Source organism: Chaetodon trifascialis, chromosome 20 (genome assembly GCF_039877785.1).
Source record: "Chaetodon trifascialis isolate fChaTrf1 chromosome 20, fChaTrf1.hap1, whole genome shotgun sequence".
NCBI lineage: Eukaryota > Metazoa > Chordata > Actinopteri > Chaetodontiformes > Chaetodontidae > Chaetodon > Chaetodon trifascialis.
In genome coordinates, this window is record NC_092075.1 from 3,115,791 (window position 1) to 3,140,666 (window position 24,876).

The following is a 24,876-nucleotide window of genomic DNA, read 5'->3' on the forward strand; positions in this document are numbered from 1 at the left end:
AATAAATGCTTTATATCACTGTACTGCTGCAGCTATGAGGACATTTGCAGTGTTTAATGGGACATGCTGTACATGAATAAAGTAAAATAAACCTGCTGTAGACTGAAAAACGCCAGCTTGTGAAAGAAGGACACGACTGCACGGTTTTCATTTTGTTTTGTTTTACTATAAACTCAAAATTACAATTTGTGTGTTTTTAAGCATGTGATATAATCAACATTTAAAAGTCTTATTCAAATGTTTTTTTTTTCCCTTTCGAGCTGCAATATTCATCGTTTTCAACGTGATGAAGTCTCACCAAACAACAAGCCCTTTAATAGTGTTCTTCAGGTGTGTCTGCTGCTGTCCTCTAAACGCTGCTGAATTTTTGGCAATAGGAAATCCCACAAAATAAAGTACCGCTAGTCAGCTACCGTTGATGCATCTCTGTACCAAAGGCAACATCAGCAAAACTTCGAATCTGTACAAGAAAACGTTATTTGGCAAAAGAAAAAAAGATTCTCTGCAAATCCAACCTGCGATCGCCGTTTTCTTCTCCTCTGATAAATAGTTCAAAAATATTGCCAGTTTTTCCAAAAGCAAAACCACCTCGACACTCACGTAGCAGACAATAAAAAAAAGAAAAGATAAGTGAAAATGAAATAAAGATCTTTGCTTTTGTACAACTTTCATCATCATCATCATCATCATCATCAGTAACGTCAGTAATAAATTAAGAAAAAAAAAAAGGATTCGATCATTGCACTTCAAGTCGCAACGGAAACGAGAGGGAGAGAAAACGGATTCACTCAGACACACAAACTCCATCTTTACAAGTGCACTGTGAAGTCTTTAAAAAACGTGTATAGAAACAAAGACTGTTGAGTAAAATCTGCCTCGCTTGTGGTCTAAACGTATCCGAGAGTAGAAGTACCTGAAAGTGAGAGTGGAAAGTGTCGTCTCCCCTCTGATTCTCCCTTTTTGTATTGCTCATATTGTAGAAGGACGTAAGCCATCGTCCTCAGCAGCCGTCTTGTTCTTGTTTTTTTGGCAGTCCCTCGGTTGATCGCAGCCACAGGAGGCTTTTGGTTTCCCCCTCGTGACATTCGACCCCTCCAGCCGAACGAAATCGAGCTCGGAGCGAAGGAAAAGTCGGACTGAGTCCTTCTCGTGTGACTTTTCGTTTGGCGGACGATGACGCGAGGAAGAGAAAAATGGCTGACTCCGACCGGCTGCAGGAAAAAAAAAGAAAAAGTGCGCAGGTCGTCTTCATCGCGACCGAAGGAGCGAAAAACCCAGAACTCAACGTCCCGTCACACGGAATGACATTCAAAGAGAAGAAAGAACGAGTTTCAACGCGTCGTCAGAGTGGAGAATGTTCCAGAGCGCAGCGGAGGGAAGGCATGGTCCAAGCAAAGCCTCTTCACTTGGCGTCTTTGTAAACGTGTACCGTAGTAAAATGTGTGTACCGTTAATGCATAAAGTTGTGTGTAAACATACTCTCGTACACGTATCGTATACATGTGGAAAGAAAAAAAAAAGGAGAGAATTCAAGTCGTTTCACGTGTCTGTGACGATGCGAGTGCCGACATGCAGGTGACTTCTTCTCTGAGCGCTGGCTGTGGTGGCGTTGGCGGCGGCGTTGGCGGCCTCTCTAGCTGCCCTCCAGGAGCTTGGCCAGCGTGTCTCGCAGCTCCGTCAGCTCGAAGATCTTGCTGTCCAGCAGCTCCAGCAGCGAGCGCAGGCTCTTGCGGAAGGCTTCCCTCTCCTGCTGGCTGCTCTCCAGACGCTGCTCCAGGTCGCTCAGCTGAGCCTCCAGCGTCCGGTTCTTCGACTCTGTGTCCTGAAACAAGCGGCAAAACAGAAAACCTTGTCAGGATCCGGTGCTTCTCACGCTTCCCAGATTTCATCTTTAAATGAAAAAGAAAAGCAGATATCTATTTCTATCCCACTCATCTTTGCCGAAAAGGTACAAACACACAAGACGACGAAGTATAAATACTACTAATAAACGGTGATGTATTTTTAAGGATTAAGCTACGCAACAGCATGTGGAGCAAAGTTAGCTCCAGCATTAGCAGCTGCTACATCTGCACTCACAGGACACAGAGCAGCAGAGTACTTTCACCGTGTGGTATTAGTACTTCAGTCTTCCTCTCACCTGTAGTTTGAGTGCGAGCGACTCCTTCTGAGACTGGAACTCGTTGGCACTCTGCACCTCTGCTTTAAGTCTCTCCAGCTCCTGGAAGTGAAGACAGGCAGATTAAACACTGACATCACATCAGAAGCGTGTGTGCGATACGAACACCTCCAACACGCTCCCCGTACCTCCTCCTTGGCCTTCAGGGCCGACTCCAGCTCCTCTATCGTTTGGTTGAGTTCTGTCTTTTGGGATTTGATCGCTGTCGTTTGGCCGCTCACGCACTCCAGCTCCGTCACCTGGAAAACAAACGGCACAACCCTTCAGCGTGCGAGCGCGAGAAAGGTCGTCGCGGCGCGCTAAACGTCAGCCTTCAGCTCATCACACACACCCGTTTGTGCAGCCTCTCGGCTTCTTCCTGATAGGCTGCCAGCTGCTGCTTCCACTGCTTGACGTTGGCCGTGGACTCGAGCAGAGCCGCCGTCAGCTTAGCGTTGTTCCCTTTGAGAGCCGCCAGCTCGGCCTCCCAGTGCTTGTTGATGCTGGATGAACTGGGATGTGAGGGAGAGACAGTGGTGGAACATGTAATGTAATCAGAACTGATGAGACAGATAACTGGAATGGAGCAAATGTCTCCATGTGACAAGCAGAGAAGCAGAAGTAGAAAGTGAACATACTCAAGTTAAGTACAAATACAACACTGCACTGCAGTAAATGTACTTAGCGACTTTCTAGCACTCTTTCAGACTTCCTGAGTGAGATCACTGGACGTCTGTTCTGCAGCAACGCTCAGCTTCAGACGACAGTTTCAGCCACAACGCGTGAAACAAAACCTCAGTGACACTGAAACGAGAGCTCTAAAGGTGATAGCACACCTGAGAGCGGCCATGTTGGAAAATCAAACCAGAGGGCGGCTCAAAGTACAAGACCGTCGAGCAGAGATCCGTCTGAAAGCTGCGCTGCTGATCGTTCATCGCGCATGACAATCGATCTGGGAAAGATTTGTCCAGCAATTAGTCGGCGGCGACACATTCAGGACTAAAATCTGGGTTAATCCTCACAGTGTCTGCACGGCCTCGGGCAGCAACTTTAAACTCATGCTTAATCCAGAGCGACGTCTTAATAAATGAGTAATAAATATCAGCTGTTGTGGAGGAAACGATGATCGATGGCGGCCCTGCAGGAGGACGCTCTGCCTTTAACATTCACGCTCATCTGCGAACACAAAAGCATTTTGGAAACATTGAATTCCTACACGGTCAAACGAAACCTTCCTGATGCATTAACATCCCCTAAAGCGCAGCTGGCAGAACTATCTGCGCTCATCTCGCGGTTCATAATTAATAGGAGGCATGCGTTGTGTTTTACTGTGGTGCTTCCACGCTGTCCAGAGGCCTGAGGGGGGCGGATTAATAATGAACGAACGAGTCGACGCAGCGACGCGAGCGAGCTGCAGCGATCTGCGCCGCGCTGTGCCAATTTCATTTTAAATCAGCACTCTGGAGGCTCGCAGACGGACGAGGAAGTCTTCACTCCTCCTGCTGAGGAGGCCTGAACGGTCAAAAGGCTCGGAGACGACCAGGACGCTGCTGACAGGAAGAGCGTGTTTGATCCGTCTCTGTGGTAAATGACGCCTGAGCTGTACCTGTGTGAGAAGGGCAGTGCATTCTGGGAAGGCTCAGCTCTGGCTTCGGTGTGCTGAGGTGTGTCCGGTGTGACCCTCTCATCGTCCGTACCGTTGATGCTCTCTGAGGTCAGAGGTGACTGCAGGTCGCCTGGCGCTGACTCCTGCTCGGACACGTCGGCCAAACACAAAAAACAGAGTTAGGAAAAAGAGGAGCTTTTTTTGTTAAAGAGACTGTTCAACATTTCGAGAAAAGGTTCATTCACTTTCACGTTAGACGAGCAGATCGATGCCGCTCTCACCTCTGTAAACCAAATACAACGCTAGAGCCAGGAAATGGTTAGCTTAGCTTAGCTTAGCATAAAGGCTGGAAGCAGACAGGTTCAATGTAAGGTGGTGGTACACTGATTTTGGACAGAGCTAGGCTACATGTTCCTCCTGTTTCCAGTTAGCTTAGCTTATGCTAAGCTAAGCTAACTGGCTGCTGGCTGTAGCTTCACCTTCAGCGTACAGATGTGAGCGTGACACTGATCTTCTCCCAGCATGAAGAGAACAAGCACTTTCCCCAAACGGCTGAACTATTCCTTTAAATCTGGATCGTAACACCACAGCTGTGACGAAGCGTTAAGGAATCCATGCTCTCAGAAGTTCACTGGACTCTATTTCCTTCTTTAAAGTCCCTTTTTGCGCCTGAGCTGCTGTATCTGTATATGTATGTGGCTCTTAAAAATACCTTTACAACCATTATTTTTCAATTCAGAAGTCATTTCAGAGCTGTGACTCCATTTTTCTGAGGACACCGTTTCATTCATCTACATATGATTGGTGTGATTTGTGATCAGCAGCAGCTCAGATGAGCTTAGCTGCAGCCGAATGAAGGTTTCTGAGAGCATGAAAGGAGAACTGGAGGGTCAACGGTGAAGGTTTGTGTGGGGAGTTGACAGACGGGGTTCCTCTGGTTGTTAGTCTGACATTAGGATGAACATTGATGGCAGGCGTCACTGTGCAAGAACGCTGCAGGGGAGACGCCTGAGGGGAGTCTGAATCAGTAACTGGGGGGTGAGACTGGGGGAAAAGGGCCATCGGAGTCATGAAAATGGTTCTTTCCACTTCTTTTTACCTTCTTTTTAACGGGTTTGTTGACTGACAACACATTCCTTTTTACAGCTCCACCCTGAGGAGGAATCATGAGGGAGAGCAGAGGAGGTGAAACAAGCCACAGGGTGTTAACCCAGCGGCCACAAAATAACTTATTACACCAGGAGCTGTGCAGCAGGAGGCGGCGTGCATGATTACATCCATTCCTAGGAAAAATTCAGTGTTGCATGAGGCCTTTGAGCGACTCTCACACATTAACACTGCAGTCACACTGAAGGGAAGACGTGTCTCACTGTAAGAACTACTGAACCAGCACGACTGAGAGCTGATGAGGAGATCGAGATGAAGAGTTTCTGTGTCTTAAACTGCACTGAGCTAACATTGTGCTGCGTAAGTTAGCGCCATCACTGCTAGCAGGTGCCATTTCTGATTGAGAATCTGATTGGTCAGGTTAGCCAGCTGGAGCCGACAGACGCCTGTCAACGGCAGCTGTGCGGTGTGGAGATGTGAGGTGTTTGATGTCCGGTGCAGTGGTGGTGACGTCTACCTGAGAGGGAGTGCTGGTGAGCTCCATCTTCTCCTGAGACTTCTCCTTGGCTAACCGCGCAGCCTCCTTGAACTCAGCAAACTTCTCCGCAAACTGAAAAGCAACATGGCCGAGTCACACTGCAGCAGCTCAACACCAACTTCCTGTTTCTGAGAGAGCGTTCACAGGTTTGAAAGGAGTCCGGCGCGCTCACCTTGGACAGGTTGCTCTCAGACGAGAAGCCGAGGCCGTAGACTGTGTTCGCCCGGCTGTCGGCCCACTGGCCAAACTTCTGCGACGTCTTGGTGAACGTCATGTTGGGGGTGATGGTGCTGTTGATAATGGCCTGTGGACGATAAGACACATGACTACAGGACAACACTCGTTGACTCTGTCACAGCTGTGGGCGAGGACGGCCGCCTTCAGCGAGAGCAGATGGACGCCTCGTATCCGCTGGGAGCTGGTGGATGCGAGTGTGTGTCGTGTACTGATGTGGGTTTGTATTCCTGCTGTTTGGTAAACAGGAAGCAGTCAATGAGGTGAGCCCAGCTGACTGTAATGTTATTGATCAGTGTGGGAGGACTCGCTGGCAGAGACGCCGGCACAGATGGCTCTGAGAAGACCTTCAAATTTACCGTTAAGGTGTTTTTAATATTCACAGCTGACAAAAGAGATCTAAACTCGAGGTCCACTGACTTTCAATGGACTCATCAGCAGAGCTCAGAAGCTCCAGAACAAACGAGTACAGGAAGTGGACTTTGAGTTGAGATTAAGTCACTGAAAACATCTTTGTGACCTGAGCAGACGTGTTGTTGTTTACACTGCGGGACAGAAAACGTCATGCTGATGGGGAGTTAAGTGCGTCTCTGGTGCCTCACAAAGGTCTCCAGATAAACCCAGCAGGTGTCCAGTTTTTCAGACTGTTGTTCACGTTTTCATTTCAAGTTTTCCAACAAGTTTTCTCCCTTCTGGAATCAGGAAAGAGACGAGCAGAGAGGTCTGTCGCTGTGTGGCCTCTGTCTCCGTTTGTTTTCTCTGTCTCTGCTGAGAAGACTCATTGTCGTCTGGACAATCATGTCCTCCAGCAGCAGCCCACCCAATCTCTGCTATTTCCAGCAGAACACAGCAAAACTTGCTGGTTCAACCACAGCAGCAGTCACCCACTCTTACATAAGTATGCTAACTCCACCCCTGCACCTCTCTCCAGACTAAAATAATCACTGCCACATAGATATGACAGGCCGACCGCCCCTTCACTGCTCCGGCAGAGAGGCCATGCTGAAGCAAACAAGCCCGACGAGCTGAGAGCAGAGGTGGGATAAACAACATCAAAATGCTGTATCTAAAGACGATTGTGCTCTTTGTGAATGTATCTCCAACTGATGGAGATACTGTGACTGACCACTAAACCAAGACTTTTTCCAAGCTGCATCAAAGACACACACTCTTCCTGAATGCTCTGCACAGCGCACACACACCTTCGAGCCATCCAGACTGATGATCCGATATACATTCCTGGTACTGTCGAAGAAGTAGGAGACCGTCACAGCATGTTTACTGGTGGGAACCCAGTTCTTCTTGGTGTTTGGGTCGATCTGGAAGACGTGGGCCCGTGTACTGAAGATGGGCTGCTCACTGTGGAGAGAGAGGGCGAAACACAGGGGGGAGGGGGGAGAGAGGGAGCAGTCAGTGTCTGGTTAAAGACATCTGATGTTGAGCTCCCTGAAACATGTGGCGTGTAAACGAAGATCAGCCTGTGAGGAGGAAAAACAGGGTTTGGTTGCACCAAAATAGTAAAAACAACAGACAAAAGCAGTTTGTGCGTGATGATAACTTTAGCTTCGGTCACCAGCGCAGCCACATCCACGTTCTACAGCCATGCTAACATGCTAATCTTAGAACTAAAAGCCAACAACAATTCTGATGTTTAGTAGAAAATGTTTGCCATGTTCTTCATCTTAGTTTAGCATGTTAGCGTGCTAACATTTGGGAATTAACACTAAACACAAAGTACAGCTGAGGCTGATGGGACTGCCATTAGTTTTGCAGATATTTGGTCATAAACCAAAGACTGGACGCTAGGTTAGAAGTCAGCTGATCATTCAGGAGAACATGAATGTCTGAACCAAACTTCACGGCCATCCATCCAACAGCAGTCGAGATATTTCACTCAAATCACAAATGTCAACCTCACAGTGGCGTCATCAGGGTTCATCCTCTGGAGATCACGGCCTCCCTCGAGCTAAACCGCTAGCCTGGCTAAAACCAGAGTGCTGAATTAGGACTGAAGGCTAAAGTACATGAAGCTAAATATCAATAAAGTGCAAACATATCAGCTGTAGACTGACACAAAATGAGCTTACATCATGGCACCGAACATAAATGGGGCGTCAAACTAGGGGAACATGAATGTCTGCACCAAAGTTCATGATGATCCACTCAATAGTTTTAGCTGACTCACAGCCTGCTGAGAGCCAGACCGTCAGCGTGGCTCAAAGACACAAAAGAAAACGTGTGAAATGAGCTCCACATCAAATATCTAACACTGTCCTCGCAAGAACAGGAAGTGGAAGAACGCTATGAATCAGAGGAAGGTGAGAGAAATGGCTTCCCAGATCCCAGCACATCCATAATTCACCGGTCTGCTGTGTGTCTGCACTACAAGCAACTGGACGAGGAAAAGAAAAGCTTCACACGGACAACGAGTGTGTTCATGTTCAAACGCACACACGCAAGTGTCACACGTGCACGCAGTCGTCTTCTTCAGACCTGGCGCAAAAGGGATGACAGGAAGCAATCAGCAAAAAAATGACTTGGAGAAATCAAATAAATGTGCAAATATTACAACTCGCTTCATAATGTAGATTTTCTGCAATGTTCCCAACCACAAATAAACCGAATGTCGTGATCACTTCATTAGCTGGAGTTAATGAAGCTTTGCAGTCGGCGGGTGATGAAGGCAGAGTCATTACAAATGATTCATGTTCAAAATAAAGCCTCGGGGAAGCTTGACAAATAATGTCACACAAACACTGGTAACGCTGGGAGTTAAGCGACCTAAATGATGTTTACTGTGCTCCAACGCTGCTGCTGCTGCAGCGTCACAAATTGGGGACGTGCTGAGGTGATACTGAAGTAACAGAAACTGCTGCTTAGAAGACATAAGACAGGAAAGTTTACACCATGTTAGCGGTGACCACGAAGGCAATTCAAAGTAATGCTGCAAACAAATGTACAAGATGTGTGAGACTCACTCAAGTTCTGTTAAGTCAAAAATCAGAGTTCAATGAAAAATAAGAAACTGCTTAAACTTCTGCATAAGGACTGAGATATTTCAAGCTGTGTCAGCATGTTGTGTACCTCACTGACAGTGACGAAATGCAATAAAATGTACATGCACGGAGGACACTGCTGCATCTCATACATGCACAACGCTGAGGTCGACGGGGAGAACGCAACCGCTGCAAGAAGAAACGCAGAATATAACCTGGACGCAGGAGGAGGAACGAAACCTGCTGCCTTCTGTGTAGGCAGTTAAGATAAAAATCAGGCAGGAATTATGCGTATTTTAAAAGCAGCAAAAAGAAAGGGCAGATATGCTAATTTGCCTCCACTTTTAAAATAACAGGCGAACAATGCAGCGGAGCCCACACAGACGTGGACAAGCGTCAGCTCCCGACGAGCACAGCAGCTGTTTTGTTTGAGCAATGACGGACAGGCCCAACAGTCTGTGTGTTGGCAGCTGACACGAGTTAAAGCAAAGGCTCTGCATCAATGCCGCCGTCGCTCCAGAGCAACCTGTGTGACAAAGCGGAGATTAGGCTCGTTAACAAACAACGGGGCGACTGACTGGCGAGATCACGCGGGCTCAGATCGATACCATGGAGAGCGTCCACGTTTGGCAGGTGCAGCTGTGGAGACGCGGCCGGTGTTTGGCTGTCACTCATTCATTCTGAACGCCACTTTCACCCGTCATGGAGGCGGCTCAGGGTGACACGCTCAAATGACTCTGGCTGGAAAAAAGCAGCAGGACTGTTGTGTTGGAGGCCTCGCATGTGCAGGCCAGAGCTGAGCAGCAGGGCCAACGCTGACGCAGACACGGCGAAGTGAAGCAGCGATGCCAAAGGTGACCTGGAAGCACCTGTGCTGACATACAGAGATCAGCAGGCTCTGGGCAGCTTCCAAACATTGCTATGGATGAAAAGCTCCCGAGTCTTGGATTAAAAGCAAAACAAGCTTGAACCGTCTGGTTGTAACTGGCCTGGACGCTCATGGAAATCCACAAGAAAATAAGAGCAGATTTTTTGCCTGGAGACGCACAGACTCTGTTTGGAAATGTCCCAATATGTCATTTTCCTTCAAAATATCAAAGCGTGGGACTGAAACAATCATCTTCTCCCAGAAAAAAGAGGGACAGATTGTCAAAATTTTTACAATGAAAATGGACAAAATTGTGTTTTTTTGTGTATTAAAGACAAGAATATACACAGACTATGCTGCAACGATTTCCAAAACACCTCAGAAGAACAAGCACCAGCATGAAAGTGAAGAGCAGCATTAAGACTCTTTACATGTTAACACACATTACATATTTCTCTTCTGAAGATGAATGTGCAGAACGGTGTGCATGCATGTTGTTATTGTTCTGTTGTTTATGCATGACATCCCTTTTCTGAGCAGACAGGTGGAAAAAAGTGGGCCAACCACGTCCTGATCGTGTCCCTGCATGCTCAGAAGTGTGGTGCACCTTCAAACACTCTTTCACGAACACAATTCAAGCCACAACTGGGCTGCGAGAACTTTTTAGAAACGCATAAATTCCCAAAAATCTGTTTATATATACACAATACAATAGAAAAATATATGTGAAGACGTGTTTTCATACCATTTCATGCAGGTGACACTGCTATTACGTAACTTCAGATTTCATCATCACAGCAAAGTGACCTTTTCCCAGCAGACGCTGCGACTCGTCGTGGATGTAAAAGCTCAGGTGTTATTAATAACAATAACAATAACTCCACTGTATTCAAGCGTCAACATGCTTAATACGAGAGCCCTCAAACCAAAGCAGCTCTGCAGAAGTCAGCCTTTAATCCAATGACCTGAAGAAAAGTCAGAGGATCACCAGAGTTATTACACGTCATCATGAGAGGAATGCATGCACTAAATTTCCATCCGATAGTTGTGGAGACATTATGACTCAAAACCGAAAATATCAACCTCACGGTGATGCAAGAGGGAAAGTCATGCAATCACCAAAGTGTATGATTCACCCTCTGGACACCATGAATTTCATGAAACGCCATCAGATCATGTGAATCCAACCTGTAACTGTTGGGATAATTCAGCCTGTATGAAAGTCTCTGGAGCGACGCTGCTAGCTCGGCTAAAAAACATGCAGATGTGATGTCTGCACGTGCTTTGGATACCACAATGATATCTGCATCTCAAACCGGTATCAAAATGCAAAACTAGTATCCAAAATGCAAAATCTAATCACTTCCCATTTCTGCTGCGGAGTCGCGGATAACTGAAGCTGTCTCTCACATCCCTCTGTCACTCTGGACAAACAGACAAATGAACAAGAAGTCTCCTGATGCAGCAGCTTCAGTCGTGCTGCGTTTAGAGCCACTAAAGTTATATTTTGGCTCTTAAATCAATGTGCAGAAGCTGGTTGTCTTTGGTTGACTAAGCAAAAAGAAGGATCCCTACAGGGCAGCGAGCTGCTGCCGGACTTGAGTTGAACCGACGAAGACGAAGCCCTGAATGTCTTCTCTTCAACACTCCTAACAACAGCCCGACAATAAAGCAGCTCTTTATCTCGACTTCATGTCGCTCTGGTCCTAAGATGTCTATCTGCCAGTCCTCAGGGAAAGTAGATTTAATTGCTTGGCTGGGAGCTGAGTGTCCCAGGTCTCCTCTGGGACACAGCCATTGTCCCCCTCTCTGGGAACCTCTCCTCATGTCTCAGTCTGTTAATTAAGTCTGCAGAGTGGAAACGCTGCAGATGTTATTTAAAGATAGACACAGTTAATGAGAGAGACGGGGAGATTCACACCCAACTGGCTGCTCAGCAGTGGACATGGAGAGTAGTCTGCACTGCATGCAGCGCGCTGGTGAGTAAATAAAGTTTTAAATTCAATGTATCACAGTTCACTTCGTGTATGCGCACTAACTACATTTGTCTTTGATGTGCAGGTTCGTGTGAGTCACGGATCACCATGAAGACGTTTTACTTCCTCGGACATGATTTGCTTAGAGCAGCTCTTCCGTATCATCCATCAGGACACGTGTAGGACGATATATTATGTAAAACCAGCAGAGTTAAAGAGTTTAAGTTTGGGAGGTTGGCGCCTAAACTGATCGTCTGCTAACCCTCAGTGACTGTGCTCAGCTGCCTTTTCTCACATGCACCTTAAAATATGGCAGATTTAGCGTCGAAATTCACTATTTTTTATTAGATTTCACACACAGGTAGACAAAAGCAGGCTTCCAATTTCTGTCAGATTTTAGCGGCAGCCGCTACGCAAATAATTAAGCTAGCGTTAGCTTCATGAGTTGGTTGAAAACCTTATCTTTGGCTGACTTTTTAATGTTTCCAGCTAACAGTCTTTAAAAACATAAATCCTGTAAAAGGCTCTTAGCGACAGAATTTATAGCATACTTGAAACACGTGATATCGTGCTAAAAGGCAAAGGCTAAAGCTAACACGTCCGCGTGGACTGACACGGCTTCCTCACCAGCTGATGACACGGAAACAAGGAAACAGCATTGTTCTTGAATTACAGCATATTTTCACCTGAGATGTTGCAAGAGGAAAGACTTTAAAGATGAGCTCTGACCGGTGTGGGTTTGGCGTAAAGTTCTGCAATCCCATGAAGAGTACACAGAACAGAGCTGCTTTTGTTAGCCCAAACTCTGTGAATTGTTAGCTCATGACGTGACTCCGAATGACTCCTCGGCCTTGGAGGTTATACCGGTTTAGACTGTTGGTAGTGAGCCAGAGACTCATTCTCAACTTCCACTTGTCACTTATGACAAATTTTGGCTGCGTAAAAGATTTCATCAATAGGTGAAGGAGCATATGCAGCTCATTGTCACATTCAAAGGCTCTTCCACAGAGTGTAAAAATGCTAAATATCTGCACAATAGCTGATTTTGGAGCGAAGGTTTCGCAGCAGACCGGCACGCAAAGGTTCCTGTTAGATTGAAATCTATTCAAAAAGCAAACGATTTGAAGAGCAAATGAAGTTCTCGTGTCTGTAGAAGACACTGTTCTATCAGCTAATGGCTTAGTTGTTTGGCAGCTTTGGTGTTTTAATATAACTTCAATTCAAACCAAGTATTTGCATGTGTTGGTAATCTGAAACACAGATCAACTGTGTCGAAACTGAAATGGAGAAAGAGGAATTCAATTCAGCCAACAGAAAAACTGAAGGAGGAAACTAATCATCTAATTCTGGAATATTTTGTATTCTCTCGTGGTTTTAGTAAAGACATAATTCTGCTTTTGCACTGCTTCAAATGAGGCCCATTCAGAGGCTCGATGAGATGAAGTCGCTGCTTTAATTTGACTGTTAAAACACGTGAACTCGGCGTCAAAGCCCAAAGGGGTTGAAGTGGGTGCCCTGACCAGTTTTAGTGGGTCACTTTATATTTGAGGGCGCCATTATTCTGACAGCGCGGCCTAGATGGAAATCTGTGGTGTGTGTCTCTATGAGAGTGTGTGGCGATTGTTAGCCCATAATCCCTTTTCACAATGAAACGGACCGTGGCATTCGAGTCTCAATGACAAGCGCTTTGACAGAGGAATCCGACCGCAGATGTTATCAAATCAGCAGTTCCCAATTACAAGCAGCAGAAACATTCACGACAACAGAAGACACACACAGACACCAGCGTTTGCATACTGGAAAACAAAGACGTGCACTGTGTGTGGCTGAAAGGGAAACGCGTTCAGATGATCTGCTAACTGCACGCAGCGCGCTCTTCATCAGGACATGCTGCAGATCAGCCGCTCACGCCACATTCATCCTCACACCCACTTGGATTCAGGGGATTTCTGGACATCGTTACATGCAATTATTTTCAATGTCAATTAATCCGACAACTTCTTCCCTCAGTTACCAGATCGTTTGGTCTATCAGAAGTACTGAAACACGTCCATCCCAGTATCCTCGCACTTGTTCTGCCCAAACAGCCGTTCAAAAGCTGAATACATTCAATTTCTAACAATACAAAACAAAGAAAAGCAGTAAATCCTCACATTTGAGAAGATGTGACAAACACTTCTTTTCATTACTGATTGTTTGGTTGATAAAACAGCAGAGAAAAGTCCAAACTGACATTTTCTGACAGTGTAAACATCAAATTAAATGTTTGAGAATAAGGAACGATCAATTTTAGTGTGAAAAACAGGCCTTTCTACAAAGCACTCATCACACTGTTTTTAAAATAAGAATAAAAACCACATCAATTCATATAATCATCATAAAACAGGAAACATTCACCGCTTATTCTGTATGTGAAGGAACATACTGGGAAAAAATGCAATAATCTGACTCCAAAGAGAGAAACGTCGGCTGTGTCAGACCGCTGACGGCTGCAGTCTGAGCTCGCTCGGCGCAGGAAAAATAACCCTGCATTACTAACTTAGCTGCTTCGTCGTCATGGCAACAGCCATGTGACACAGGACCGGTCATGAGCCGTGAACATCCTCCAACTCGATCTGTCCCTCTCCTTCCCACATGCTCTCTCGCCCAATCCGATCCCAGCGTCCCTGCCGGTTAACCCACTCGCAGAGGGAGGCAGCAGGGGCTTGGCAAGGCGCAACCTCCAGTTTAAAAACACCCATATGCCTTTCAGCAGGCTCAGAGCGAGCACCGTGTGTGTGTGTGTGTGTGTGTGTGTGTGTGTGTGTGTGTGTGTGTTTATGTTCATGTGCAAAGAAGATTTTGGCTTTCAATCTTTTTTCTCACAATTTCTGAAGACACAAAGACGCGCTGACGGCTGAAGACCTGAGTCCTTTTCACTGCCTTCACAATCTCTGGGTGTAATAAAACGTCCTTTTCCTGTTCAGATCACTTATCCTCAACGTCCATGGAAAATATATTAAGACTGATAAAGGAAGTGAAAGAGAAACGGTAAGACGTTACAAAAAGACAAATATGGTGCAAAGAAAACCTAACTGAGCCGTCACAACACTGCAAAGTCACATGTCAGCGTGAGCTGTGTCTCATCTGTCAGCAACTAACCGTTATTTCATTATCAATTTATCCACATCTTATTTTCTCTGCTTACATTACAGTCAGATAGTAAAAAGTGCCCAGCACAAATTCCCAGTGCCCACAGTGTCCTGCCAATATGTCTTGTTTTGCCTGACCTGCAGTCCAAAACCCCAAAGACATTCAGTTAAATACCACAGAAGATGAAGACAAACAGAAAACATTCACATTTGAGAAGGTGGAGCCAGAACACTGCTGCTATTTGTGCTTAAAGAAATGACTTCAATGATTATCAAAATAGCAGCAGACTACTTTTCTGATTGACTAATTGATGACCAAAAGGTTTCAGCTCTTTGTGAAATCTCCTTGGCTTGAACAACTGTCTGCGTCTCCTTTCCTTTATGACAGTCCAGTCCTACAGTTTCTTTCTTTTCTTTGCATTTAGAGACAGCGCCCAGCTCCCGTCACGGCCTCTGCTCAAGATATTTTCAGGTCAGTTCCAGAGACTAGCACGGTATCAGTTCTGAGGCATGTCAGGCGCGATGAGGAACCGCAGAGCAACACATACAAATAAAAAGAAGCAAGAGGCACGTCATCAAATGCCTTTTGTCCACAACCCAAAGATATTCAGTTTACTCTAACAGGGAAGTAAAGAAACCAGAAAATGTTCACATTTAAGATGCTGGAATCAGAGAATTTTGCCTTTTTTTTCTACAAAATTACTCAAATCAGTTATCAAAACAGCTATGAATTCAATAGTTGACGGCTAATCGAATAATCGCTGCAGCTCTATCTTTAAAGTTTCATTCTCAGACATATTCAATCAGGCAGGGCGAACAGGTGTCAACATAAGACTCGTCAACAGGGACACGTTGTCTCACTAATGCACAGCAGTCGGCCACGGTGCTCCAGAAAAATGTCTGTTTCCAGTCGAAACACCAGGCTGAACTCTGACCTACTGGCCTCACCGCTTCAGCAAAAAACACTGCCTGGACCCTGATTTATTCAGAAGCACCAAGCTCCAGGAGGACGGCTTGTTTACAACCATCTATTATACACAAACAGAAGCTCCAGCACTTGTTGGAACAGCTAAGTCTGGCTCGCTAATTATGGGGTGAGTGCACACATCGGACTGGCTCTCTCTCTGCTTCTGGGAGATTGATTGTTGACTGGATTATAACCATTGGCCTTGAGAATTACAGAGGATGTGCTTTGCATGAGGAGCCCCCCCACCCCCCACACCAACCGACTCCAGCCACAATATGACAACAAACCAATCACATGCTGCATCATCTGCTTTCATCTGGAGTAAGAACTAGGTCGCTCTTGATCAGGAGAATCACCAAACATCTGCAGGTCCAGCTTCACGCATGACACGAGCCAAGTGCAGGGGAGATCATTGCTCTCTGCTGGGGATTTAAGTAGGCAGCACAAAATGAATTATTTCACTCTTTTAAGCCGTGTTTTCCTCTGGAACACACACTAAAACAATAATGCATAGGTCTTACTTTCCTTTTTAAAATCACACTGAACTAAAATATGACACTGTCTGAGCTGATAGTTCACCAGCAGTAGCCTGCTTCATTACAGCCTAATCTTTTGGCTTCACTAATCTAAAATGTCAGTATATGGAGGCTGTGAGTTGATATATAATGGACAGCTATGACTGCCAGCAGTGCACAGGCTGGTTAATTGTTGCACCTCTGGAGCTCGTTTGCAAAGGCCAAGCATTTTCCTCAGTTTCTGACCGGGTGTCAGGAGATGACAGCAGGGCTTCAGACTACAGTTAGCCACGGGTGGCTAGCTAGCAGTTTGCCGGGCTGTGCAGCAGAGACTCGGCTGTGGTGCCCTGCTTCAAACCTGCTTCAAACCTACCGACAACAAAGTCCGTCACACATGTCGAGACAGAGCTGTAGCTGGACATTTCGCCGCTGCTGTAAGTTAACTACATACCCCATTTTTGCTGGATTTGGTGGCTTGAGTCGAAAATGATCCTCTCTGTGGTCTCTTGAGGGCGGTGTGAACAGGCTGGAGGCTAGCTTCAGCTTTTGATCCCCCCTCCTCTCCCTCTCTCTCTCTCTCTCTCTCCAGCTAAAGCCGCTCTGGTTGTTGTGACTTCACGGCCGGCGGAGCCACGGTGCTGCCCTCAGTCCGACATGGCTCGGTGTTGCTGTTTATGCCCTTGGGTTCATTTTGGCTGGGTGTTGGTTTCATCCGCGCGAGCGTGTCGGCGCATGCATGATGAGCGAGAAGCAGCGCGGGCGCCACGAGCGGCTACCGTTAGCTAGCTTAAATCAAACTCCTCAATTCAGCACAAAACGAGGATTAACGAGCTGAACTCGGGGCGAGGCTGACAGGAACGGCGGTGTGATTAATAACCAAATTAAGCTGGTGAAGTTGCCCTTTAAACAAGAAGAGAAAATGTCGAAAGAGACGAACAAAAATGTGGTCTAACCGGTAAAATAGCGAGCGGTCTCTAAATAAGATAGCTTTATCCATCCGTTGCTATCTTAACGTGAACACTCAGTTGGCCGCTGCTGGTGTGTGTGATCTCCATGGAGGACAGTCCTAAAATATGTCCACCACAGGCTGCTTCACGTTGAGATAAATATCCTCAACCTTCAATCTCACCCCTCAGTCTCAATAAGCCGGCTGTTCATAAATCCCAGTTTCAGTCGCTGGCTCTTCCTCGCCGTCCGTTGTGCCATCAAATTCCTTCAGCCGAGTGTTTTCCTGCCACAAGTGAGAGCTTTAACGCCGCTGGGTGATGGTAGACATGTTCCTTCAAGAGGGAGCTTCATCTCCTGTTTTGGAGAAAAGACAGAAAACACTTGGTGCATACTCCAGGTCTTCCCATCCTCCTCCTCCTCCTCTACAGCAGCCTCACAGACGTCGATGATTGGGCTGATGATGTGTTTGGAGTTTACGCTGATCGAGCTGATTTCCTGTTTTATTTCTCACTTTTACTTCAGGCGTCAAACCGGGATGATTGAGATGATGCCACGGCGCGACGCTGCTGCTCCATCGGCCGCCGGTTCGTCCTCTCCTCAGCCCGCAGCTCATTCATTTGCTCGGCTCCATCCTCCGCCGCTGCTCTGTGGGGAGCGTTAAACCGGCGACGTCATCACGTACTCTCTGAAATTTGACGTAATTGGTAATAAACTATTCCCTCACTTCCGGCGTGGCTATAATAAAAGTTGTATTTTTTTCAATATGAAAACACAAAAACCCTCCTGAGCTCTCTGATGGTTTCATTCAATCAATTGTTTGTGGCTCAGATGGGATCAAATGATCCAATATTTCACAAAAAAGCAAAGACAACATGTCACAGCATTTACTTTTTACTTCTTCCCTCCCCCTTAAGAAATATCTTAGATCTGGAAACCACTAAACTACCTATGGCAACTATATAAAAAAGTTAAAACGAGCTCCAACTTAACTGATGCATCAGTATTAACTATATAATCAGTTTTCTGCAGGGGTATCCTGCAGAGTAAGTACGTAAGCAGGATAAATACTTTTACTTTTGATACTTAAACTACTTTTAACTAATAATACCTCTGTACTTCACTCAAGTAGCTTTTTAAATGTAGGACTTTTTTTATCATAAGTGCTGCTAACCAGCTACAGCAGTTATTACTGTGTTATTGCTGAATGCTCGCTGTGAAATGGTGATGGAATAGTGGAATGATTGGGCTGGTATTTGATCAATTACCAAACAATAATTTGAAATGGAAAAATATCTACTTTTAAACAATCCTCATACTGTTAATGTCTTACAAATACCAAGAAGTTGAATAATGTCTAAGCAGATTTTAAGAAAATCATCTTATTTTTCTAACCTTAATTCGATTTATTCAATTTTTCCCTGCTAATACATATTAAGGCTGCAACCTGTAATTATTTTAATCTCATTTGATCTATAAAAGATTAGAAAACAGTGAAAAATGCCTATCTCAGTATGCTAGACTTCAAGTCATTGAATGTCTTGTTTCCTCCAAACAACAGCCCAAAACCCCGAACTATCCAATTCACTGTGATGTAAGAAAAACAAACAAATAACAAAACAAAACAGGCAAATTCTCACATTTGAGACGCAGGAACAGATCAGAGCGGACTGGAGGAAATTTGATGTAAATGTAGATGAAGTGGGACATGAACTTCAGGTTTGGTGGGACAGAAATGTACTGTCACAAAAACTCAGTTTAATCAGTTAATTTATACTGATGACCCAGCAGAAGGTGGCATGCACACTGCTGAGGAAGAAGAGGAAGAAAAGACAGTCAAGAAGTGAAAGTTCACTGTAATGTAAATGAAGTTTATAACAGTGAACACATTGTGTGCTGCTCATGACTGCCATCTTGTGGACAGTTATTGATACAGCCAGCACTGAACTGTACAGATCCTTTAATAAAATCCCAATGAGTAAAATATTTTGTTACAAGTAAAAGTATTCAAAATTTCAGCAAAAAAAAAAAGGACTTAAAGTATCAAAAGTAAAAGTACTCATAATGCAGAGTGACTGCTGTCAGTGTTACAATATGTTATTGGATTATTATTATTGATGTATTCATATGTAAGCAGTACTTTCATGTTGTTGTTGTTGTTGTTGTTGTTGTTGTTGTTTTTGTTGTTGTTGTTGTTTAAGGTGGAACTGATTTCATTTACTTAATGTACTTTTCATAGTTTAATCTGTGACAGTTGATCAGATTTTAAAAACTGATTGTTTTGTGTTTTGTCAGTTAAAATCTTATTTTAAAAGTAGTTAAAAGTAAATGCAGTACAATACTTCTCTCTAACATGTAGCATAAGAGTAGTGGAAATTTGGAAGACGTGACCGCATACTCTGAAACTAGGATGAAACTGGGATGAACATTTTATATATAGTTATTTGTGGTAAATGAGCTAAATATGCAAAAACACTTCATACCCATTAAGAAAGTGTATTTTTTAATTCTGTTGCATTTTAAAGCAACATTTGTCACATCCATTGGGCATATTTTTGATGTACAGAAGGTATGAAAGGCCAGTAACACACGAGGACAACCTTTGCCCGGATACAAACTGTTGACTACAAGCAAAACCCTCCCCAACTCCTCCAGTCTTTCATTTCCCACGAAGTGTCTCACTGTCAGACAGACATCAACAGGTGCCGGGCTGACATTTTCAGACAAGTCGAGTCAAGAAAAGCTGAAATTTAACTACAGCGTGCTGAACTTTTACAGATTAAAGCAGCACATTAATGTGCGTTATTCTTATTTTCTTATTATTTCCTCACCACTTTGCTGTCAGCTGTTACAGCTCAGCGTGGGATTTGTTTGAACTCTTCTCAGTTATGCACAACTAAAACCCAAACTGAACACTTTGAACTTTATCATCAGCCTGACAGGCTTACTGAAAGACTCATGACATCGGATACAGGCTACCAGCAAAAACTTATATTTAGACCTGGCAAGAAAAAATAAAGCAGAGGCTTTAAGCTGCTGCTGTTGTATTTTTACAATTAAAAGCAGCAACAGGCTGCAACTAATAAACCCATTTTCACTTATTTATTGTATATGCCAAATGCAAGGGTTCAGCCAGTGTGAACAGATGACAAAATAACTTCCCGACATGTTGCAAATGCTTCATATGAAACACTGGAAGACCAGTTTTCTATTTCAAGATTACGCTGAGCATGAAAGCTCAAGTCAAGCACGCTTGCTTAGAATGTGATCAACAGAGCAGCGCTGAGTTGTGTTGAGAGGCTGAAGCAAATTCATCAAGATATTACAACAATGGACACTTTGATAGAAGGTTTGGCACAGTCAGATATGGATGCTGAGATGACGGCGCTGACATCTGAGGACATTACTGAACAAAACCTGGATGCCAGTGATGAAGTGGAGCACCTTCGAAACAGGTAGGAATCAGTTAACTGGAGATATTACTACAGTTCAGAGCCAATGTTTTCTGTGTAACGAGTTTTGCTTCATAATTTTAATAATTGTCGGAAATTAAAGCTGTTGAGCAAAATCCATTTTTTCATTTTCAGCAAATCCCAAGTTGCTCACTTGGCAACACAAGTGGCAACACTTGATTTTATAGTAATTAATACAAAACTGTGAATTAATGAAGGAAATTCCATTAGTGCCACCAACTGTGTGCGCGCGTGTGTGTTTGAGCATGTAGCTAAAACCTAAGTGAGTCCAACGCAACAGCCTGCAATAAATCTTACCCTCATGAAGGCCTCTAAACAAAATCTGAACATTATAACCTTCAGGAAGCGAGGATTTATTACAGGCCTGTTGGATTAGACTGGCTTAGCATTACCTAGGTGTACCTAATAAACTGGCAACTAAATGTGTAAAAGACTCAATCAGGATTTACGCTAAATATATTTTTATTATTCTTTTTTTATTTTTATTTATTATATTTTTTAATTATTTATATTATTATTTAATAATCAGCTAAATACTGGTAAAACTAACTTTATCATCAAGATGTTTTCCACGTATCCATTTAATATAATTTATAATAAACTTCCACTTAAATTATTTAAGTCTTGCACTGCTTTGCTTTACTGCTTCACTACTACAGCTACTTTAGCATCTAACTTTATATTGAATCTTCTAAATTTCTGTTGCAGTTCAGTTCTGTTTTTGGCAGTTTATTAATAGCAGCTTATTCTTATTTTCAATTATTATTTGTCCCTTAATTTTGACGCTGCTATGTTTATTTTAAGTTTTCTTCTGCTCATTGACAAAAGGACTTGAAACTCTGCTGAGTGAAACTTCCTTTTTTAACACTTGGGTAACATTTTTGTGAATGAAGCAGAACAAGCAATCTTATCTGGGAATTCGAGGAATTTGATTATGCTAACGATCAAAACACTCACGTACTCATAGACAGGTGGCATTTATCGGGCTCAAATGAGTGATTTGTGCTGATGTTTCTGCTGTTAGGTGGTGTTTTGGTGAATCTGACTTGTCTGAAACAAAATGTCTGAATTTCAGAACACATCCAACCACTAGGTGGATGAATATGCTTCGGAGGACCGGCGTCTGGACAGATTTTGCGTAGCTTTATCTCACGGCCATCTTGTTTCTGTGTGCCTTCAGTTTACGTGAGGCCGTCCACGATGACAGCGTCCGACCTAAGATGCAGTGCCTGATGATGGACTCTTCCTTCTCCATGGTGACAATGCAAGGCGAGGACAGCGGGATCGCATGGGAGACGACCCCCAGTCGCTGCACCACGCCATGGGCATCCGAGGCTGGAAACCCAATCATGGATCTCAGCTCTCCGGTTGCAGTCCGGCCTGTGACGCCTGGGTCCGTTCCAGCAGGAAAGATCATCTTCGTCATGGATGAGGAGCTGATTTCAAGACGGAAGAGAAGTAAAGAGAGCAAGGCAGACAGACAACGAGTAGTCCTCACACAGAGTTCTGACAACATCTCGGGAAGGCCGGAGTTAGTAGGAGTCTCACAGCCAAATGTGAAAACCGAAGACGGGGAGGAAGAAGAGCTGAATGATCCTGTGGTTGATAAAGAGCAACGGCTGTTCAGCTTAGTGTCTGAGGGTTCTGAAATCCTCAACATCATTGTTCCTCCAAAACTGGCTACTGTGGATGAAGAGGAGAGCAAAGAAATGGTGGACAACCTTTCTTACCTGGAGGACAGCCCTGTTCCCAAAGCCAGTGAAGAGACCCACGATTTCGAGCTGCTGATCTCGACACCAGGCTCAGCACCAGGTGCAGCAAGTCACCAGGTCCAGCCTCCACCTTTAAATGTGATGGATCCACCAGGGGCTCCAGTGGCCAGACCTGCAGCCAGAAGAGCTGCTGGCAATGTGGACTACTTTGAGGCGTTCACCCTGATTGACGCCCAGGCTCCAGGAAGTCCTGCTGTGATCGCACAGGGACAGATGGAACAAGAGACAGAGGTTGCCACTGGGAACGAGAACGCTAGGAAACCTGTGCAGCCCAGAGACAATGCCACCACCACAGCAACAACTGTGGACAACGACAAGGCAGACACAATCAGCCTGGAGGAGATCGCCAGCGAGCTTCTGGATGAAGTCTTCTATGGTGGGACAGACACCTCTATGAAAAGTCTAGACAGACAGGGCACATCGGCTGAAGGTGCGCCTTTGAGGCTCCCTTCAAAACCGAGCGGCTCGACCTTGTTTGGAAGCCAAGAGGACATCCTGACTCCAATCTTTCTACCAGAAGGACCTCCCAAACTTATTGACCCCATTTTGCTGGAGGAGCCCAAAGCCATGGCCTTCCTTTACACGGATCTGTATGAGGAAGCAATCGGCAGTCGCAAGAAAGAAGAGGATACAGAAAGCATGACCTCTGAGAAGTCCTTTCACAGCAGGCATTCAGACCGGGAGGCCAGGGGGTATTTAGAGAAATATGTCCTCATAGATGAGACTCCTGCCGTGGAAGTGGAACCAACCGATAAAGGTAGACGCCCAGAGGGAGGTTCTAGGGTATTGTCCGAAGATTTGTATGATTTTGGTGATTTGCTGTCCAAGCCTGAAAAAGGTGAGATGCCGCATTCGGCGGAGGAAATCACAGACTTCTTCAGGTCCAGCGCCAATTCGTCCCCATGCGATGTAGAGCCTTTCGCACGATCACTGGAAGAGGATGAAGCCCAATCAACAACAAAGAGTAAAGGCAAGGCAAACAAAAATGTCTCCATCAGGGTAGAAAAAAACGCTGAAATCCCAGTACATCAACTTAGCATCTCAAGCTTCGAGTTTCCCTCAGATGAACCAGACTGGGGAAGCACAGATGATCATCCCACAACCCTGGATGAGAAACATCAACACACAGATCAGGAATTCTGGAAACAAGATTTGGAGGTGCAGAAACCAGTTGCCCCTCCCAGGAAAAAGGCAACATCCTCTCCGAAGGCATGTCTGGACCTAACACCTCTGACTCCAGTTGATGCCATTATACAGGAAAAGGAAGAGGCAGGTGGAAAGGAGCAGAGGGTGGAGGAGAAAGAGACAGCATCGCCAGCAGAGACCGCCGACGAGGGAGATGGAGATGGGGAGGAAGCGATGCAGAACTCCTGCAGCGTCGCCCTATCTGAGAGCGTGTTGGCTGCAATGGAGTCCCCACAAACTGAAGGAGAGAGCGACGAAACAACAGCTGAGGAGAGAGACACTAAAACAGAAGAAGAAAAAACAAGTGAGACTGAAGCAGCTGCAAAACAAACTGAACCAGAGGAGGTTGATATGAAGTCATCAGAATTGGCTAAAACAGAGGCTGATCCAGAGAAAGACGGAGACGATAAAACTGCCTCACCAACTGCACCAGCTAAAGAAAAAGGACAGTGTATAATACTTTAACTGAGCTGCAGCAGTCTTAACAGGTTTAATGTCAAGTGCTTTGCTTTTGTGTCCTTACTCAAGGTCTTAAAGAGAGTTAGACTACAATCATCTGAGATAAATTCATCTCAGTCTATCTTTTATAATTTGGACCCATTCGTACCTGCCTGTACTCTTACTGCACAAATTCAAATATCACACTGATGGAATTTCCAGGATATTTTCCTCTGTTTCTGCGGTAGAGACTCGTGGCAATAGTGCATGAATCATATCACGTTTGAAGGGACAGGTTTGGGTCACAAGTGTGAATAAAAAAGGTGGGAGTGCATGTGTCTGTGTTGGTGCGACGTTAGGGTGTTTCTTCAGCTATAAATAAGCCTCTCTGGCTGTTAACCTGACACCTCGTCTCAGCTGTCTGTGTACTGTGTGTCCTCTTGTAAACAGCCAAAAAAAAGTGCGTAATACGTGCAAACTTGTGCATGTTATCCACTATAAGTTATACCTTCTAATTCTTTGTTTAGTTATTTGTGTTTTCTAAAACTGCAATTATAATTTAATACATTTTGACTGTGTGTACCTCTTCCTACATTATCCACACCAAATATCAGGCAAAACACTGGTTTATGACTGTGTACAGATGCTTTTTAGCTGATCGAAACGAGCTGTTTTTTAGGCTGGATGGTGCAATATTTACCCTACAAATGTGGCCATTAAAGCAGGTTGATGTCAAGCTTTAGCTGCAGAAATCATTGCTACTGGGCCTGATTCCAATATTCCCATCTGGAGCTCAACAGTGATCCCATGCCAGCTGAGCTTGCAGAGAAGATTGAAAACACATTCCAGATATTCATACACACATGCACAAATGTGGTCCAGAAGTAAAGGTGCAGCATAAGATTGGAGTTTTTGTTTTGCAGAGTAATGGCTGTGCACCCTGTTGGACCTGTTATTATTAGCTTTG

At 44.9% G+C, this 24,876-nt stretch overlaps 1 protein-coding gene across 5 annotated transcripts; it reads right to left on the minus strand.

Moving 5' to 3' along the window:
• Positions 1-150: 150 nt before the first annotated feature.
• On the minus strand, positions 151-17,700 carry LOC139348717 (homer protein homolog 1-like). 5 transcript variants are annotated; one of them, XM_070989017.1, is made up of 10 exons: positions 17,226-17,674; positions 6,846-7,002; positions 5,582-5,713; positions 5,389-5,481; positions 4,864-4,917; positions 3,765-3,907; positions 2,511-2,670; positions 2,308-2,418; positions 2,141-2,221; positions 151-1,822 (listed from the first exon to the last, which is right to left on the minus strand). In XM_070989017.1, the coding sequence occupies exons 1-10, from the start codon at positions 17,300-17,302 to the stop codon at positions 1,634-1,636; spliced, it is 1,197 nt and encodes a 398-aa protein (XP_070845118.1). In that variant the 5' UTR covers positions 17,303-17,674; the 3' UTR covers positions 151-1,633. The 5 variants fall into 5 exon arrangements, with proteins under 5 accessions (XP_070845118.1, XP_070845119.1, XP_070845121.1 ...); XM_070989018.1 differs by having other exon boundaries at positions 17,050-17,674; XM_070989020.1 differs by having other exon boundaries at positions 16,548-17,674.
• Positions 17,701-24,876: the final 7,176 nt, after the last annotated feature.

Excerpts from the sequence above, each read along its gene's own strand:
- LOC139348717 (XM_070989017.1), bottom strand. The coding sequence starts at position 17,302 with ATGGCACAACGGACGGCGAGGAAGAGCCAGCGACTGAAACTGGGATTT. Across the intron at positions 5,482-5,581 it reads CTGAGAGCAACCTGTCCAAG|TTTGCGGAGAAGTTTGCTGA; the intron begins GTGAGCGCGCCG and ends GTTGCTTTTCAG. Across the intron at positions 2,419-2,510 it reads CCGAGAGGCTGCACAAACGG|GTGACGGAGCTGGAGTGCGT; the intron begins GTGTGTGTGATG and ends TTTGTTTTCCAG.